Source organism: Heptranchias perlo, chromosome 9 (assembly GCF_035084215.1).
Source record: "Heptranchias perlo isolate sHepPer1 chromosome 9, sHepPer1.hap1, whole genome shotgun sequence".
Lineage (NCBI taxonomy): Eukaryota > Metazoa > Chordata > Chondrichthyes > Hexanchiformes > Hexanchidae > Heptranchias > Heptranchias perlo.
The window spans coordinates 68,044,343-68,064,779 of NC_090333.1; the positions used below are offsets into that span (position 1 = coordinate 68,044,343).

The window sequence follows — 20,437 nt, forward strand, 5'->3', positions numbered from 1 at the left end:
TAACTGGACCAGCCATATAAATACTGTGGCTACAAGAGCAGGCCAGAGGCTGGGTATTCTGCGCCGAGTGACTCACCTCCTGCCTCCCCAAAGCCTTTCCACCATTTACAAGGCACAAGTCAGGAGTGTGATGGAATACTCTCCACTTGCCTGGATGAGTGCGGCTCCAACAACTCAAGAAGCTCAACACCATCCAGGACAAAGCAGCCCGCTTGATTGTCACCCCATCCGCTACCCTAAACATTCACTCCCTTCACCACCGGCGCACAGTGGCTGCAGTGTGTACCATCCACAGGATGCACTGCAGCAACTCGCCAAGGCTTCTTCGACAGCAGCTCCCAAACCCGCGACCTCTACCACCTAGAAGGATAAGAGCAGCAGGTACATGTGAACAACACCACCTGCACATTCCCCTCCAAGTCACACACCATCCCGACTTGGAAATATATCGCCGTTCCTTCATCGTCGCTGGGCCAAAACCCTGGAACTCCCTTCCTAACAGCACTATGGGAGAACCTTCACCACACGGACTGCAGCGGTTCAAGAAGGCGGCTCACCACCACCTTCTCAAGAGCAATTAGGGATGGGCAATAAATGACAGCCTCGCCAGCGACGCCCACATCCCATGAACGAATAAAAAAAACTACTGCCCCATCTCCAACCTCCCTTTCCTGTCAAGTCCTTGAACATGTTGTCGCCTCCCAAATTCATGCCCATCTCTCCTGCAACTCCACATTTGAACACCTTCAATCAGATTTCCGCCTCTGCCACAGCGCTGAAGCGGCCCTTATCAAAGTCGCAAATGGCATCCTATGTGATTGTGACGATAGTAAATGATCTCTCTTCATCCTTCTTGACCTGCCTGCAGCCTTTGACACGGTTGACAATACCATCCTCCTCCAACACCTCTCCTCTGTTGTCCAGCTAGGTAGGACCGCCCTTGCCTTGTTCCATTCCTCTCTCTCCAGTCATAGCCAAAGAATCCCTGCAATGGCTTCTCTTCCTGCTTCCCCACCGTTACTTCTGGAGTCCCCCAATGAACTATCCTTGGCCCTCTCCTATTTCTCATCTACGTGATGCCCTCGGTGACATCATCCGAAACCACAACGTCAGGTTCCGCATGTAAACTGATGACACCCAGCTCTACCTTACCACCACCTCTCTTGACCCCTCCACTGCCTCTGATTTGTCACGCTGCTTGTCTAACATCCAGTATTGGATGAGCGGAAATTCCTCCAATTAAATATTGGGAAGACCGAAGTCATTGTCTTTGGTCCCCGCCATAATCTCCATTCCCTAGCCACAACTCCATCCCTCTCCCTGGCCACTGTCTGATGCTGAACCAGACTGTTCGCAACCTTGGAGTCCCATTTGACCCTGAGATGAGCTTCCGACTCCATTACCAAGACCGCCTACTTCCACCTCAGTAACATCGCCCGCCTGCGCCCCTGCCTCAGCTTATCTGCCATTGCAACCCTCATCCATGCCTTTGTTACCTCTAGACTCAACTATTCCAATGTTCTCCTGGCCGGTCTCCCACCTTGCATCTTCCATAAACTTGAGCTCATCCAAAACTCTGCTGCCTGTATCCTAACTCACACCAAGTCCCGGTTACCCATCACCCCTGTGCTCGCGGTCCAACAATGCCTTGATTTTTCAAATTCTTATCCTTATTTTACAAATCCCTCCATGGCCTCACCTCCTTATCTCTGTAACCTCCTCAAGCCTACAACCCTCTGAGTTCTCTGCCTTCCTCCAATTCTGGCCTTTTGCGCATCGCCAATTTTCTTTGCTCCACCATTGGCAGCCGTGCCTTCAGTTGCCTAGGCCCTAAACTCTGGAATTCCATCCCTAATTCTCTCTGCCTCTCTCCCTCTCTCTCCTCCTATAAGGCGCTCCTTAAAACCTACTTCTTTGACCAAGCTTTTGGTCCCTGTCCTAATATCTCTTTATGTGGCTCGGTGTCAAATTTTGTTTGATAATCACACCTGTGAAGCACCTTGGGCTCTTTTTACTACATTAAAGGCGCTATTTAAATGCAAGTTGTTGTTGTTTGTTTGAATGTGACTTGGTTCCTCCCTCAAACTTTGGAGACGGATGACTTATGACGTCAGTATCGAGCAAGGCTGGGGCCATAATTTTGATTGCCGCAGGTTTTAAAACTCCTTGGGCCAGATTTTCCTGCAGTGGGGCATCTCACGGCGTGCCCCGTTAGTTAGACTTATAATTGCGTGTTTAGGTTTTAAAAAATGTTTGCCTACATAGTTGCTGGAAGTGCGAGCTGATAACAGCGCAGCGAGGGAAACAGGGTATCTGGGACCTTGGTGAACAACAGGACAAACAGTGTCTCTCCTTAACCAATGAGATTGAAGGACTGAGAAATAAACAGAGGAAGGACTGGGAAGGAGGGTGAATTAGAGTGGATGAATTCAATATCAAATCAGCTACAGAAAGAGAAATAAAGAGAGGGAAAGAAAGACTTGATAGAGAGAAAAAAGAGACAATGGAAAAGTAAAAAAAGTTTTTAAATTTAAAAGTTGACATTTTTAAAATCTCCTAAAATAATTCACAACCTGAAGGAATGAAACGCCACACTTTTAATTTACTTTCTGAGCAAAAGAGGTTGATTGGCAGTCATTAATAATTATCACGTCATTGAAAGGGAACTTGTGCTGATATTTACTAGACTTAATTTTCTGTGGCGAGTTTAATGGGCAATTAATGAGCAAATGCAGCAACTTCATAAAAATCACGGGGCGCTAATGGCGGAGCGAGCCTCATCAGCCAGCAATTTGTGGCAATTCGCAATTCATGGGGTATCTCTTCCTCGCTACAAGTTGCTGGCCGATTTGCGCATTATTAATAGCGTGCGTCGTTTGTTATTTTTTTCAGCAAAATCTGCCCGGCAGGTGTGCCCTCAGTGTTTGCAATGGCATTCCCCTCTTCAATGATGTCAACCATCTTATTTCAAATGGGTTAATAGCAGTATTAAAATAATGCCTTGTGGCTGAGTTAAAGGGACAGACAGAAATCTAAGACTAGACAAATGCGCTTCATTGTTGTCACAGCCTGTTCTTGTGCTTTAGGTGGATGTTAAAGGTCTTGTTTCATAATTGGAAAAGGAGCAGGGTGTTCTTTTTTCTTCAAAACACAGGTTATTCTTCATGTATAAAATAGCCAACCCAGCCAAGAAAATCATTGGAATGCCTGTCCTTTTGACAGATTTTGCGTAGAACTGTGACACTTTCTCTTCCTGGACTATTAAGAATACCCCTTGGTGACCAGCTTTGTATTTTTTACTATGATGTCACTGCTGATGGTGCCTGCTGTGTCAAGTGAGAAACCTTTTAACAGCAGTGCACATTTTTAGTGGCCTGTGGAGCCTAAATATTTCATCCTCCAATTTCTTACTTTTACTCCACCTCTCACTCTTTGTTACAGTTCCATTGTAGCAACTGGTAGCTACAAGTAGCTGTTCTTCATGGACAGTGCACATCAGCAGGCTATTTGACTCTCATCTCGGTCAAGTCTGAACCAATCCAGTCCATCCCCACATCTTCATTTGTCAACCCTATGTGGATGCTTTCCTCAGATGTCACTCCTTTACCACAACAACAGAGGAACCATCATATTCCAAGTACTGATCATATCTTGATACTTATCTCTATTGTCTACAGCGCCATTCCTAAATTGTCTGGTTCTTTTTTGAAGGAACTAAATTGAAATAGCATTGGCTGCTTTCGCTCCGAGTTTATTCTACATATCCACTTCTGTGGGGAGGGGAGAATCATCTTAACTCTACTCTCACTTAAGACTTGTTAACCTCCAATTGTGTTGTCCAGTTCTATGATCGCTAACAAGTGATTGTGTATTTTTGTTAGAGAAATGTTTTTATAATTAAACTGCTTGGATTATTGTCTTATTTACTTGAAAAGCAATTTGAACTGTAACTTGTAAAGTCTGAGATTTAAGTGCTCGCAAAACTGGTCTTTAGCTTTGTTTAGTTATCCTATTTTCCTTTGTTACAGAACATGCTGAATTCCTACATTGTAAAGGAAAAAAGTTTACTGACTTTGAAGAAGTGCGTCATGAGATTGAAGTAGAGACGGATAGGGCAACAGGAACGAACAAAGGGATTTCGTCGGTACCCATTAACCTGAGAATCTACTCGCCAAATAGTGAGTGTAAAAACAAGATGAAATAGAACTTTGCTTCTATGTTTCTATTGAAGGCTGTGCACTGATTCCATGTGACACTTCTGTACAATGGACTCCAATCGGGAAAGCGCACTTGCAACTTGCAAGGGAAGCAGTACATGAAAGTAGCAAAGTGAGGTAATTAGTTTGTCCTGGTTTTAAAAAAAAAATTAAGGTGGTTTCAGAACTCATTAGTACAGGTAACTGGAAACAGATTCTGTATCTGGGATTGTCCAAAAATAATTCAAGGAGCGGTAGTGCTACTTGTATCACCTCAAAGTGTGATGGTTGAAAAGCTGTTGGACTATCAACTGATGAACATTGTTTAACTTTAGAGATCTGTACAGCAGCTGGCCAATGAAGAACGGAAGTTGTTCCGACAGAAGGAAATGGAAATTTTGGGTTGGCAAACCCTGGAGAAACGCTACTCAATGTATGTGAGACGAATAGTGCTCAACACACAGGCAGTTCATTAGCAATATTTTTCTAAATGCATGTTAACTTTGCACCCTGGGTAAAGGGTACATGCCACTGATGCAGAGCTGTGAGCATGCAAATGATAGGCTCTACAGTGTCTGACAGCAAACCCACCATATCAGTCTTTGAGCTGGATTTGCTAAATACTTCTGGGTTATTATTGATAGTTGGATGTTTAATGCTTTTTGGGCTGCAGTGATACAACAGTGGTGACCCCAGGGGTTAGTGTTTGCACCATTGTTCTCAACATATGATTTAGACTTGGCTATAGGCAGTACAATATTTAAATTTGTAGGCAACACAAAAATAGGGAGCATCGAGTCTACAGCACAGAAACAGGCCTTTGGGCCCAACTGGTCTATGCCAGTGTTTATGCTCCACACGAGCCTCTTCCTGCCCCTCTTCATCTAACCCTATTAGCATACCCTTCTATTCCTTTCTCCTTCATGTGCTTATCTAGCTTCCCCTTAAATGCATCTATATTATTTGCCTCAACTAATCTTTGTGGTAGCGCATTCCACATTCTTACCACTCTTTGGGTAAAGAAGTTTCTCCTGAATTCCCTATTGGATTTATTAGTGACTATCTTATATTTACGACCTTTAGTTTTGGACTCCCCCACAAGTGGAAACATTTTCTCTACGTCTACCCTATCAAACCCATTCATTATCTTTAAAGACTTCTGTTGGGCCACCCTTCTCTTTTCTAGAGAAAAGAGCTACAGCCTGCTCAGCCTTTCCCGATTAAGTATATAAGTTCTGGCATCATCCTTGTGAATCTTCTTTGTACCTTCTCCAATACCTCTAAAACCTTTTTATAATATGAAGACCAGAACTGTGCACAATACTCCAAGTGAGGTCTAACCAAGGTTCTCTTTAAGTTTAACATAACTTCTCTGCTTTTCAATTCTATCCCTATAGAAATGAACCCCAGTGCTTGGTTTGCTTTTTTAATGACCTTATTAAGCTGTGTTGCTACTTTTAGTGATTTTTGTATCTGTACCCCTAGATCCCTATGCTCCTCTACCCTATTTAGACGTATTATCTAAGCAGTATGTAGCATGTATGAAGAGGACTATGCAAAGCACAGGTTAGAAGATTAAGCAGAAAGCTATCAGATGAAATTGAATACAAAGAAGTTTAAGGTGATACATTTTGAGAAGAAAAGTAGAGTAGAAATATACATTAAATGGTAAAACTTTAAAGGGAATGAAGGAGCAGAGCAACTTGAGGGCTCAGATGCACAAATCTTTAAAAGTGAGTGGACAACTTGACAAAGCTGTAAAAAAAAAACAAATGGGATCCAAGGTTTTAAAACTAGGGGCATAATACAAAAGCACATAGCTAATGCTAAATTAATACTAATCATTGATTAAGTTGCAGTTAGAATAGTGTGCCTGGCTTTGTCCGCCCTACTTTAGTAAGTATGTCAAGGCCATGGAGCGCATGCAGATGAGATTCATTATAATTATACTAGGAATGCGGGGCTTTAGTTATGAGCGAAACTGTGGCTCTTTTCATTAGTAAACAATTTTACAACACCAAGTTATAGTCCAGCAATTTTATTTTAAATTCACAAGCTTTCGGAGATTTTCTCCTTCCTCAGGTAAATGTTTCAAGATCTCCTTGAAGCCTACGCATTTATACATATTGAACAATAATACATGGTGTTTACAGACTGCCCCTGCAACTGCCCGTTGCCAAGGCAATCACCGTGTTCAGACAGAGAGGTGTTACCTGCAGAACCTCCGAATACACATTCAACAAAAAAACAAACAGGGAAAAAAAACAGAGAAAAAAAAAACACAGAGAGAGGCAGAAACATCCGGAAGGCAGAGAGAGCCAGCAAATGACCCATTATATTAAAAACAGATAACATTTGTTCGCTGGTGGGGTAACGTGTAGCGTGACATGAACCCAAGATCCCGGTTGAGGCCGTCCTCATGGGTGCGGAACTTGGCTATCAATTTCTGCTCGACGATTTTGCGTTGTCGTGTGTCTCGAAGGCCGCCTTGGAGTACGCTTACCCGAAGGTCGGTGGATGAATGTCCATGACTGCTGAAGTGTTCCCCGACTGGGAGGGAACCCTCCTGTTTGGCGATTGTTGCGCGGTGTCCGTTCATCCGTTGTCGCAGCGTCTGCATGGTCTCGCCAATGTACCATGCTCTGGGGCATCCTTTCCTGCAACGTATGAGGTAGACAACGTTGGCTGAGTCACAGGAGTATGAACCATGCACCTGGTGGGTGGTGTCATCTCGTGTGATGGTGGTATCTGTGTCGATGATCTGGCATGTCTTGCAGAGGTTACCGTGGCAGGGTTGTGTGGCGTCGTGGACGCTGTTCTCTTGAAAGCTAGGTAGTTTGCTGCGAACGATGGTCTGTTTGAGGTTGGGTGGCTGTTTAAAGGCGAGTAGTGGAGGTGTGGGGATGGCCATAGCGAGGTGTTTGTCCTCATTGATGACATGTTGAAGGCTGCGGAGAACATGGCGTAGTTTCTCCGCTCCGGGGAAGTACTGGACGACAAAGGGTACTCTGTTGGTTGCGTCCCGTGTTAGTCTCCTGAGGAGGTCTATGCGATTTTTTGCTGTGGCCCGTCGGAACTGTCGATCGATGAGTCGAGCGTCATATCCCGTTCTTACTAGGGCGTCTTTCAGCGTCTGTAGGTGTCCATCGCGTTCCTCCTCGTCTGAGCAGACCCTGTGTATTCTCAGGGCCTGTCCATAGGGGATGGCCTCTTTGACGTGGTTAGGGTGGAAGCTGGAAAAGTGGAGCATCGTGAGGTTGTCCGTGGGCTTGCGGTAGAGTGAGGTGCTGAGGTGCCCGTCTTTGATGGAGATTCGTGTGTCCAAGAAAGAAACTGATTCTGAGGAGTAGTCCATGGTGAGCTTGATGGTGGGATGGAACTTGTTGATGTTATCGTGTAGTCTCTTTAGTGATTCCTTGCCGTGGGTCCATAGAAAGAAAATGTCGTCGATGTATCTGGTGTATAGTGTTGGTTGGAGGTCTTGTGCAGTGAAGAAGTCCTGCTCGAACTTGTGCATGAAAATGTTGGCGTATTGGGGTGCGAATTTGGTCCCCATGGCTGTTCCGTGTGTTTGGGTAAAGAACTGGTTATCGAAGGTGAAGACATTGTGATCCAGGATGAAGCGGATGAGTTGTAGGATGGCTTCCGGAGATTGGCTGTTGTTGGTGTTGAGTATTGATGCTGTCGCAGCGATGCCGTCATCGTGGGGGATACTGGTGTATAGTGCCGAGACGTCCATCGTGGTGAGAAGTGTTCCTGGTTCAACTGGTCCGTGGGTACTGAGTTTTTGTAGGAAGTCTGTAGTGTCACGACAGAAGCTGGGGGTTCCCTGTACGATGGGTTTCAGGATGCCCTCGATGTATCCAGAGAGGTTCTCACACAGGGTTCCGTTGCCTGATACGATGGGACGTCCGGGTGTGTTGGCTTTGTGTATCTTTGGGAGGCAGTAGAAGTCTCCCACGCGGGGATTACGTGGGATGAGAATGCGTAGGATGCTTTGAAGGTCTGGATCGAAGGTCTTGATCAGTTTGTTGAGCTGGTGGGTGTGTTCTTTGGTCGGATCTGCGGGTAACCGTCTGTAGTGTTCCTGGTTGTCCAGTTGTCGGTATGCTTCTTTGCAATAGTCTGTTCTGTTCTGTATGACTATGGCTCCTCCTTTGTCCGCTGGTTTGATGACGATGTTGCGGTTGGTCTTGAGAGCGTTGATGGCGTTGCGTTGTGCTCGGGTGACATTCTGGACTGTCTTCTGAGTGCGGCTGATGAATCTGGCATTGACGCATTTCCTGACAGCTTGAGCATACATGTCCAGCTGAGGGCAGCGACCCTCCGGAGGAGTCCAGTTTGACTCTTTCCTCTTCGGTTGCTGTACCGCGGATCCCTCTGTCTGCTGTTCCGGATCGTCGATTGTCTCATTGGGTTCGCTGCTGAAATCTTGGGGTTTGTGGTAGAATTCCCGGAGCCTCATTCTCCTGATGAATTCCTCTGTGTCCGCCGCGAGACTAGTGGGGTCCATTTTGGTAGTGGGGCAGAAATTGAGCCCTCGGCTGAGAACTTCGATTTCGTCTGGTTGAAGGGTGTGGTCGGATAAATTGACAATAGACTTCCCTGTGGTTGCAACCGTGGTACCAGGGGAAGCTTGGTCGTTGCTGGTGGTGATGCCGAGTTTCTCAAGCTTCCTGCTCTTGGTTTTCATGTAGGCAGCGTAGTTCCGTTGCCTCGTCTGTTTGGCGGTATAACGTAGCTGGTCTGCTGTGTCCTGAGTACAGGTTGAGAGTATGGACTCTATCTTGGTTTCGAGGTTGTGGCGTCTGCTGTAGAGTTGGTGTATGAGATGGTTGCGGAGTGTGCGAGAGGTACGGCGGCAGAGTCTCTCAGCGTAATCCGAGTTGTATGTGGACTTGAGTGGGTTCGTGATCTGGAGTCCTTTCGGGATCTTGTCTGCTTTCTTGCAGCTCTGTATCGCACACTCCGCAACCATCTCATACACCAACTCTACAGCAGACGCCACAACCTCGAAACCAAGATAGAGTCCATACTCTCAACCTGTACTCAGGACACAGCAGACCAGCTACGTTATACCGCCAAACAGACGAGGCAACGGAACTACGCTGCCTACATGAAAACCAAGAGCAGGAAGCTTGAGAAACTCGGCATCACCACCAGCAACGACCAAGCTTCCCCTGGTACCACGGTTGCAACCACAGGGAAGTCTATTGTCAATTTATCCGACCACACCCTTCAACCAGACGAAATCGAAGTTCTCAGCCGAGGGCTCAATTTCTGCCCCACTACCAAAATGGACCCCACTAGTCTCGCGGCGGACACAGAGGAATTCATCAGGAGAATGAGGCTCCGGGAATTCTACCACAAACCCCAAGATTTCAGCAGCGAACCCAATGAGACAATCGACGATCCGGAACAGCAGACAGAGGGATCCGCGGTACAGCAACCGAAGAGGAAAGAGTCAAACTGGACTCCTCCGGAGGGTCGCTGCCCTCAGCTGGACATGTATGCTCAAGCTGTCAGGAAATGCGTCAATGCCAGATTCATCAGCCGCACTCAGAAGACAGTCCAGAATGTCACCCGAGCACAACGCAACGCCATCAACGCTCTCAAGACCAACCGCAACATCGTCATCAAACCAGCGGACAAAGGAGGAGCCATAGTCATACAGAACAGAACAGACTATTGCAAAGAAGCATACCGACAACTGGACAACCAGGAACACTACAGACGGTTACCCGCAGATCCGACCAAAGAACACACCCACCAGCTCAACAAACTGATCAAGACCTTCGATCCAGACCTTCAAAGCATCCTACGCATTCTCATCCCACGTAATCCCCGCGTGGGAGACTTCTACTGCCTCCCAAAGATACACAAAGCCAACACACCCGGACGTCCCATCGTATCAGGCAACGGAACCCTGTGTGAGAACCTCTCTGGATACATCGAGGGCATCCTGAAACCCATCGTACAGGGAACCCCCAGCTTCTGTCGTGACACTACAGACTTCCTACAAAAACTCAGTACCCACGGACCAGTTGAACCAGGAACACTTCTCACCACGATGGACGTCTCGGCACTATACACCAGTATCCCCCACGATGACGGCATCGCTGCGACAGCATCAATACTCAACACCAACAACAGCCAATCTCCGGAAGCCATCCTACAACTCATCCGCTTCATCCTGGATCACAATGTCTTCACCTTCGATAACCAGTTCTTTACCCAAACACACGGAACAGCCATGGGGACCAAATTCGCACCCCAATACGCCAACATTTTCATGCACAAGTTCGAGCAGGACTTCTTCACTGCACAAGACCTCCAACCAACACTATACACCAGATACATCGACGACATTTTCTTTCTATGGACCCACGGCAAGGAATCACTAAAGAGACTACACGATAACATCAACAAGTTCCATCCCACCATCAAGCTCACCATGGACTACTCCTCAGAATCAGTTTCTTTCTTGGACACACGAATCTCCATCAAAGACGGGCACCTCAGCACCTCACTCTACCGCAAGCCCACGGACAACCTCACGATGCTCCACTTTTCCAGCTTCCACCCTAACCACGTCAAAGAGGCCATCCCCTATGGACAGGCCCTGAGAATACACAGGGTCTGCTCAGACGAGGAGGAACGCGATGGACACCTACAGACGCTGAAAGACGCCCTAGTAAGAACGGGATATGACGCTCGACTCATCGATCGACAGTTCCGACGGGCCACAGCAAAAAATCGCATAGACCTCCTCAGGAGACTAACACGGGACGCAACCAACAGAGTACCCTTTGTCGTCCAGTACTTCCCCGGAGCGGAGAAACTACGCCATGTTCTCCGCAGCCTTCAACATGTCATCAATGAGGACAAACACCTCGCTATGGCCATCCCCACACCTCCACTACTCGCCTTTAAACAGCCACCCAACCTCAAACAGACCATCGTTCGCAGCAAACTACCTAGCTTTCAAGAGAACAGCGTCCACGACGCCACACAACCCTGCCACGGTAACCTCTGCAAGACATGCCAGATCATCGACACAGATACCACCATCACACGAGATGACACCACCCACCAGGTGCATGGTTCATACTCCTGTGACTCAGCCAACGTTGTCTACCTCATACGTTGCAGGAAAGGATGCCCCAGAGCATGGTACATTGGCGAGACCATGCAGACGCTGCGACAACGGATGAACGGACACCGCGCAACAATCGCCAAACAGGAGGGTTCCCTCCCAGTCGGGGAACACTTCAGCAGTCATGGACATTCATCCACCGACCTTCGGGTAAGCGTACTCCAAGGCGGCCTTCGAGACACACGACAACGCAAAATCGTCGAGCAGAAATTGATAGCCAAGTTCCGCACCCATGAGGACGGCCTCAACCGGGATCTTGGGTTCATGTCACGCTACACGTTACCCCACCAGCGAACAAATGTTATCTGTTTTTAATATAATGGGTCATTTGCTGGCTCTCTCTGCCTTCCGGATGTTTCTGCCTCTCTCTGTGTTTTTTTTTTCTCTGTTTTTTTTCCCTGTTTGTTTTTTTGTTGAATGTGTATTCGGAGGTTCTGCAGGTAACACCTCTCTGTCTGAACACGGTGATTGCCTTGGCAACGGGCAGTTGCAGGGGCAGTCTGTAAACACCATGTATTATTGTTCAATATGTATAAATGCGTAGGCTTCAAGGAGATCTTGAAACATTTACCTGAGGAAGGAGAAAATCTCCGAAAGCTTGTGAATTTAAAATAAAATTGCTGGACTATAACTTGGTGTTGTAAAATTGTTTACAATTGTCAACCCCAATCCATCACCGGCATCTCCACATCTTTTCATTAGAGCAGAGAAGTTTTAAGAGATCTGACTATAGTATCATAGAATGGTTAAACCACAGAAGGCCATTCGGCCTATTGAGCCCGTGCCGGCTCTTTGTAAGAGCAATCCAGTTAGTCCCATTCCCCCGCTCTTTCCCCGTAGCCCTGCAAATTTTTTCCCTTCAAGTATTCATCCAATTCCTTTCTTGAAAGTTGTAATTGAATCAGCTTCCACCACCCTTTCAAGCAGCGCGTTCCAGATCATAACTACTCGCTGCGTAATAAAGTTTTTCCTCATGTTACCTTTGATTCTTTTGCCAATTACCTTAAATCTGTATCCTCTGGTTCTCGACCCTTCCGATGGGAACAGTTTCTCTTTATTTACTTTATCTAAACCTTTCATGATTTTGAACACTTCTATCAAATCTCCTCTTAACCTTCTCTGCTCTAAGGAGAACAACCCCAGCTTCTCCAGTATATCCACATAACTCAAGTCCCTCACCCCTGGAACCATTCTAGTAAATCTTTTCTGCATCCTCTCTAAGGCCTTCACATCCTTCCTAAGGTGCGGTGCCCAGAATTGGTCACAGTACTCCAGTTGTGACCGAACCAGTGTTTTATAAAGGTTTAACATAACTTCCTTGCTTTTGTACTCTATGCCTTTATTTATAAAGCCCAGGATCCTGTATGCTTTTTTAACCGCTTTCTCAACCTGTTCTGCCACCTTCAAGGATTTGTGCACATATACCCCCAGGTCTCTCTGCAGCACCCCCTTTAGAATTGTACCATTTAGTTTATATTGACTCTCCTCATTCTTCCTGCCAAAATGTATCACTTCGCACTTCTCTGCTTTAAATTTCATCTGCCATGTGTCCGTTCCACCTGATAGAGGTGTTCAAAATTGTGAAGGGTTTTGATAAGGTAAATAGGGGGACAAAATATTTCTGCTGGTTGATGAGTCAGTGACTGCAAGGCATCAATTTAAGATTTTCAAAAGAACAAAGGGAGAGGTTAAGATGCTTATTTTTGAGCAAAGGGTTGTTAGGGCAATCCACATCCCATCAGAAACAGTGATGGAAGCAGATTCCATAATATATTTTTAAAGGGAATTAGATAAATATTTTAGAAAAGTAAAATGTAAAAGCTATGGGAAAGGGCAGCGGACCAAGGGCGTAAGTCTTTCAGAGAGTGGCGTAGGTATGATGGGCCGAATGATTTCCTTCTGTGCTGTAAAAGCTATGCTTCTAGGTTGATTTAGCATATATGTAATTAGAGATTCTTAAAGTTCCTGTTATGGTCTAAATTGGTTGTTTCACTGCAGCTTAAATCGTAGTCTTGCCTTTGTGTTTGATGCCAGGCCATTGTTATGGTTCAGGCTTTTTCCCAACACTTTTGCTCTTGCTCGCAGTTAGACGGCAGTTTCCATAAGCAGACGGTTCTTTTTTGAACTGAACCGTAAACCTGTATTCGCCACCATGTATGGGATAGCATACCAGGGTATAACAATTAACCCCTAATTAGAGTAAACATGTAAAAAAAAATGTAGTATATCCACCACGTTCTCCTGTCCCGTTTGACGTTGGAAAATAACATCACCCTGTACCAATGCATACAAACTAAAATTACTTGATCACAGTTATTGGTGAAATAATACATGGAAGAAAAAAGGCACGAGAAAATACTAAATAGCACAATGCTTAAAAATGATATACTTAAAAGCAATAGAACTGGAATCTGTCTACAAGGAGTTAATGCACCCTTTTCAGTTTTTTTTACATTCTCTGGCAAGCAACAGACTGTTTAAAAGGAACAATTGTGTTTGTCTCTTTCAAGATGTGATGTTGTATGTGGAATAAACCAACATACTGAGATACTAACAGTTTTATACTTGGAAGGTTAGGAGTTAATACTTGAATTTGCAGGTTTCTTCATATATTTTTTCTCAGACTTGGTTTTACACCATACTTCACAAAAATGGACTTTCCTAGTGGCTAAGTAATCGGAGAGTACACAGTCTTCTTTGTCACTGTCTCAATCCTCATGTATCAATGTTTCAAATAAGCTTTTCTATTCATCAAAGTAACTTTATTTTAATTCATTTCTGAACACAGTTATTTACCACTTTCCCATAGACAATCTGTGGTCCTATATTTTGAAATGTGGTGAGGGAGGGCAGCCTCCATTTTAATTCAAGCTATTTTTAAAAAAATGCAAGCATTAAAAAAAAGATCGTTCCCTGACATATCTTGCCATAGTGGATAGAAATTTTACTCTTACAAGAAGTTAAGACTGTGACTAAGTAATTGTTGGATGGAGGGTTGGAAAACTTGTATAATTAATTCAAAAAGTCTGGGACACCAGATATGATGTTTGTACTGTGGCAACATCCATTGTGCAACATGAGTCACACATGGCCAGGAATCTAACTAAATATCCATGCCAGATATAATGGCTAATAGTTTTTTAATCTTTCCAAGAAGTGCATGTGGACAGAGGTAACATTTTTAGGAGTAAAGCAGCCCTTCTGTTGCTGAAGAGGTAGCTGATATTTTCAAATGAAATATTCTGGATGGAATCTTCAGCTGTGATTCCTGCTAGAGAAAATTGCCAGGAACCCTCCTTTTTTGGGGACCAGGATTACTGGCAATTTTCTGTTTAGACACAAAACAATTCTCTTTTAGATATGGAACAATTCCACTCTCCTGATGAACATGTTGTCACCTCCCAAGTTCATGCTCATCTTATCCACAACTCCATGTTTGAATCCCTCCAATCAGATTTCTGCCCCTGCCACAGTACTGAAACGGCCCTTATCAAAGTCACACATGACATCCTATGTGACCATGGTAAACTATCCCTCCTTATCCTTCTCGACCTGTCTGCAACTTTTAACGCAGTCGACCACACCATCCTCCTCCAGCGCCTCTCCTCCGTTGCCTAGCTGGGTGGGACTGGGCTCGCCTGGTTCCATTCTTATGTACCCAGTTGTAGCCAGAGAATCACCTGCACTGGCTTCTCTTCCCGCTCCCGCACCGTTATCTCTGGAGTCCCCCAAGGATCTATCCTCGGCGCGCTCGTATTTCTCATCTACGTGCTGCCCCTTAGCAACATCATCCGAACCTACAAAGTCAGATTCCACATGTACACTGACGACGCCCAGCTCTACCTCACCACCACCTCTCTCGCCCCCACCACTGTCTCTGATTTGTCACACTGCTTGCCCATTACTGGATGAGCAAAAATTTCCTCCAACTAAATATTGGGAAGACTGAAGCCATTGTCTTTGGTCCCGCCACGAACTCCGTTGCGTAGCCACCGACTCCATCCCTCTCCCTGGCACTGTCTGAGGCTGAACCAGACCGTTCGCAACCTTGGCATCCTATTTGATCCTGAGATGAGCTTCCGAACACATATCCGCTCCATCACCAAGACCGCTGACTTCAACCTCCATAACATCGCCCGTCTCTGCCAGTGCCCCAGCTCATCTGCTGCTGAAACCTTCATCCGTGCCTTTGTTACCTCTTGACTCAATTATTCCAATGCTTTCCTGGCTGGCCTCCCATCTTCCACCCTCCATAAACTTGAGCTCATCCAAAACTCTGCTGCCCGTATCCGAACTTGCACCAATTCTCGTTCACCCATCACCCCTGTGCTTGCTGACCTACATTGGCTCCTGGTCCGGTAACGCCTCGATTTTTAAAATTCTCATCCTTGTTTTCAAGTCCTTTCATGGCCTCGCCCCATCCTATCTCTGTAACCTCCTCTAGCCTTATAACTGTCCGAGATCTCTGCGCTCCTCCAATTCTTGCCTCTTGCGCATCCCTGATTTTAATCACTCTGCCGTTGGCGGCTATGCCTTAGCTGCCTAGGCCCTAAGATCTGGAATTTCCTCCCTAAATCTCTCTACCTCCCTCTTCTCCTTTAAGACACTCCTTAAAGTCTATCTCTTTGACCAAGCTTTTGGTCACCTGTCCTAATATCTCCTTATGTGGCTCGGTGTCAAATTTTGTTTGAAAATGCTCCTGTGAATCGCATTGGGACATTTTACTACATTAAAAGCGCTATATAAATGCAAGTTGTTGTTGAGGATAAAATTGAATCTAAAGAAAAAGTCATATGCAAAGTACATAAACAATAAAGGAGAGGATGACAAAAGGGGAGAGGATGACAAAAAGAAATATGATGATCTTCGTAATGAGATTAAAAAGATAATTAGGAAGGCAAAGAGGAAATATGAAATTAAAATAACAAAGAATATAAAAAGATCAAGACCCATCTAGTTCACCATCTACAGTCCTGGTAGTCACATGATATAATGATAATGGAGTTGGTGACTATTCATAGCCATCAATCTCTATCAATTCGTCTACAACAGACCTGGAAATGACACAGAAAAACCCCAGTGGTGGAGAGTTTTGAGAGCCATAGGTCCAAAGTCACATTTTTCCTCCCAAGCAGGCTACACTTACCACATGTCATGTCTCAAATTACTCATATACTGTATCCTAAATTGTTATTTTCTAAAAAAAAATCTATCTCATTTACATTTGAATGAATCAATACTGGATGCTTCCGCCATCTACCTAGGGAGTCTATTCCATAGATTGATCACTCACTCGCTCACTGAAATATTGTTTCCGCAGATTAGTTTTGAATTTACCCGCCCCACACTTCAAGCGCAGGCAATGTCCTCTGGTTCTACAGTTTTGGACAAGGTGAAATAGTCTACATTATCTAGTCCCTTTTAAAATCCTAAAAACAGCAATAATGTCACCTCTCAACCTTCTCTTTTCCAGTGAGAACATTACCAATTTACATAATCGCTCTAAATATTTCAGTCTAGATACTTAGTTTAAATACTTAGTAAAGTATTTTCTATATTTTCTAGGCACATAAGTAACAAACGGAGAATTACGATAGATGCAGGGCTACTAAGAGATGAGCACGATTAACTCACAGAAGATGATACTGAAATGGCAGGAATACTGAATAGTTACTTTGCTTCAGTTTTCCCTGAAGAGGCTACCAAAGAGGAAATGATAGAAGTCATTGAGGGATTTTTCAACTGTTAGATAGAAATAAAGGAGATACTCGACAAACTAGCCAAACTTAAGGAGGACAAGATACAAGATGGTATGTTGCCACCCTGGTGCCAGGGTCAAGGATGTCACTGAGCGGCTGCAGAACATTCTTGGGGGGAGGGTGAACAGCCAGAGGTTGTGGTCCATATCGGTACCAACGACATAGGTAGAAAGAGGGATGAGGTCCTGCAGGCAGATTTTAAAGAGTTAGGAAAGAGATTAATAAGCAGTACCTCAAAGGTAGTAATCTCCGGATTACTCCTGGCGCCATGTGCTAGTGAGCATAAAAATAGGAGGATGGAGCAGATGAATGCGTGGCTGGATAGATGGTGCAGGAGGGAGAGCTTTAGATTCCTCAGGCGGTGGGACCTGTACAGGCCGGACGGATTGCACCTCAGCGGAGTTGGGACCAATGTCCTTGCGGGGAGGTTCGCTAGTGCTGTGTGGGGGATTTAAACCAATTTTGCAGGGGGATGGGCACCAGGTTGTAGCATTGGAAAGGAGAAACAAGGGGCACGAAGGATTAGGAGAGAAAGATAGCACTAGAGCAAATAATAGTACACTATTAGGTGGGATCAGACTAAGAAAGAGTAAAAGAAAGGTGGGGGGTGGCAGTATTGATTTAAGGAAAATATTGCAGTATTGGAAAGAGAGAATGTCCTGGAGGGGTCAAGGACAGAATCTATTTGGTTAGAGTTAAGAGATAAGAGGTCCCTTTACACTACTGGGTATATTCTATAGGCCACCCACTAGTGGGAAGGATATAGAGGAGCAAATTTGCCGGGAAATTACTGAGAGGTGCAAAAGCTACAGAGTAGTGATAACTGGGGACTTCAATTATCCTAATATAGACTGGGATAACAATAATATAAGGGGCAAAGAGGGGGAGGAATTTTTGAAATGTGTTCAGGATAACTTTCTTAACCAGTACGTTTCCGGCCCAACGAGGAAGGAGGCATTGCTGGACATGGTTCTAGGGAATGAGGTGGGCCAAGTAGAGCAAGTGTCAGTGGGAGAGCATTTAGGGAGCAGCGATCATAGTATCAAAAGGTTTAGAATAGCTATGGAAAAGGACACGGACCACTCAAAAGTAAAAATACTCAATTGGAGGAGGGCCAATTTCAATGGGATGAGAACAGATCTGGCCCGGATAAATTGGAATCAAAGATTAGGCAAAACTGTAGTTGAACAGTGGGCATCCTTTGAAGAGGAGATGGTTCAGGTACAGTCTAGGCACATTCCCAGGAGGCAGAAAGATAGGGCAACTAAAGCCAGAGCTCCCTGGATGACAAAAGAGATAGTGAGTAAGATGAAACAGAAAAAAGGGGCATATGACAGATGTCAGGTTGATAACACATTGAGAACCAGGCAGAATATAGAAAGTTCAGAGGGGAAGTGAAAAAGGAAATAAGAGGGGCAGAGTGAGAGTATGAGAGTAGACTGGCGGCCAACATAAAAGGGAATCCAAAAGTCTTCAAGTATGTAAAGAGTGAACGGGTAGTAAGAGGAGGGGTGGGGCCCATTAGGGACCAAAAAGGAGATCTACTCATGGAGGCAGAGGGGATGGCCAAGCTACTACTTTGCATCTGTCTTTACCAAAGAAGAAGATGCTGCCAGAGTCTCAGTAAAGGAAGATATAGTTGAGATACTGGACGGGCTAAAAATTGATAAAGAAGAGGTACTTGAAAGGCTAGCTGTACTTAATGTAGATAAGTCACCCGGTCCGGATGGGATGCATCCTAGGTTGCTGAGGAAAGCAAGGGTGGAAATTGCGGCGGCACTGGCCATAATCTTCCAACATCTGTAGAAACGGAGGTGTTGCCAGAGGACTGGAGAATTGCAAATGTTACACCCTTGTTCAAAAAAGGGTGTAAGGATAAACCCAGCAACTATAGGCCAGTCAGTTTAACCTCGGTAGTGGGGAAACTTTTAGAAATGATAATCCAGGACAGAATTTTCAGTCACTTGGACAAGTGTGGATTGATTAGGGAAAGCCAGCATCGATTTGTTAAAGGCACATCATCTTTAACTAACCTGATAGAGTTTTTTGATGAGGTAACAGAGAGGGTAGATGAGGGCAATGCAATTGATGTGGTGTATATGGACTTTCAAAAGGCGTTTTGATAAAGTGCTGCATGGTAGGCTTATCAAGATTGCAGCCCATGAAATAAAGGGGGCAGTAGCAATATGGATACAGAATTGTATAAGTGATAGGAAACAGAGAATAGTGGTGAACGGTTGTTTTTCGGACTGGAGGGAGGTGGACAGTGGTGTTCCCCAGGGGTCTTTTCTTGATATATATTAATGACTTGGACTTGGGTGTACAGGGCACAATTTCAAAATTTGCAGATGACACAAAACTTGGAAGGGTAGTAAAGAGTGAGGAGGATAGTGATAGACTTCAAGAGGATATAGACAGGCTGGTGGTATGGACGGACACGTGGCAGAAGAAATTTAACGCAGAAAAATGCAAAGTGATACATTTCGGTAGGAAGAACTAGGAGAGGCAATATAAACTAGAGGGCACAACTCTAAAAGGGGTATAGGAACAGAGAGATCTGGGGGTATATGTGCACAAATCGTTGAAGGTGGCAGGGCAGATTGAGAAAGCGGTTAAAAAAGCACACGGTACCATGGGCTTTATAAATAGAGGCATAGAGCACTAAAGTATGGATGTCATGATGAGCCTTTATAAAACACTGGTTCGACCACAACTGGAGTATTGTGTCCAGTTCTGGGCACTGCACTTTAGGAAAGATGTGAAGGCCCTTGAGAGGGTGCAGAAGAGATTTACTAGAATGATTCCAGGGATGAGGGGCTTTTGTTACATGGATAGACTAGAGAAGTTGGGGTTGTTCTCCTTGGAACAGAGAAGGTTGCGAGGAGATTTGATAGCGGTATTCAAAATCATGAAGGGTCTAGACAGAGTAGATAGAGAAACTGTTCCCACTGGCAGAGGGTTAAGGACCAGAGGACACAGATTTAAAGTGATTGGCAAAAGAACCAAAGGTGACCTAAGGAAAAACTTTTTTACACAGTGAGTGGTTAGGATCTGGAATGCACTGCCCGAGGGGGTGGTGGAGGCAGATTCAATCATGACCTTCAAAAGTGAACTGGATAAGTACTTGAAGGAAAATATTTGCGGGGCTATGGGGATAGGGCGGGAGAGTGGGACTAGCTGGATTGCTTTTGCATAGAGCCGGCGCGCGCGGACTCCTTCTGTGCTTTAACCTTTCTATGATTCTCTTTGTCTTAATGGTGAAGTAGCAATGTGTAACTGATTTTGTAGTTGTATTCTTGCATAATCCAGAATCAAAATTCAAAAAG

The 20,437-nt window shown here is 45.0% G+C and overlaps 1 protein-coding gene across 3 annotated transcripts in view; it reads left to right on the forward strand.

The window, feature by feature from the left end:
- dnm3a (dynamin 3a) overlaps nucleotides 1-20,437 on the forward strand; it is a 240,778-nt gene that overhangs the window by 54,316 nt on the left and 166,025 nt on the right. For all 3 annotated transcript variants that reach the window (XM_067990705.1, XM_067990707.1, XM_067990706.1), the window contains exon 3: nucleotides 4,029-4,178. In XM_067990705.1, the coding sequence (XP_067846806.1) occupies nucleotides 4,029-4,178 (150 nt within the window). The remainder of the gene's footprint in view (nucleotides 1-4,028; nucleotides 4,179-20,437) is intronic.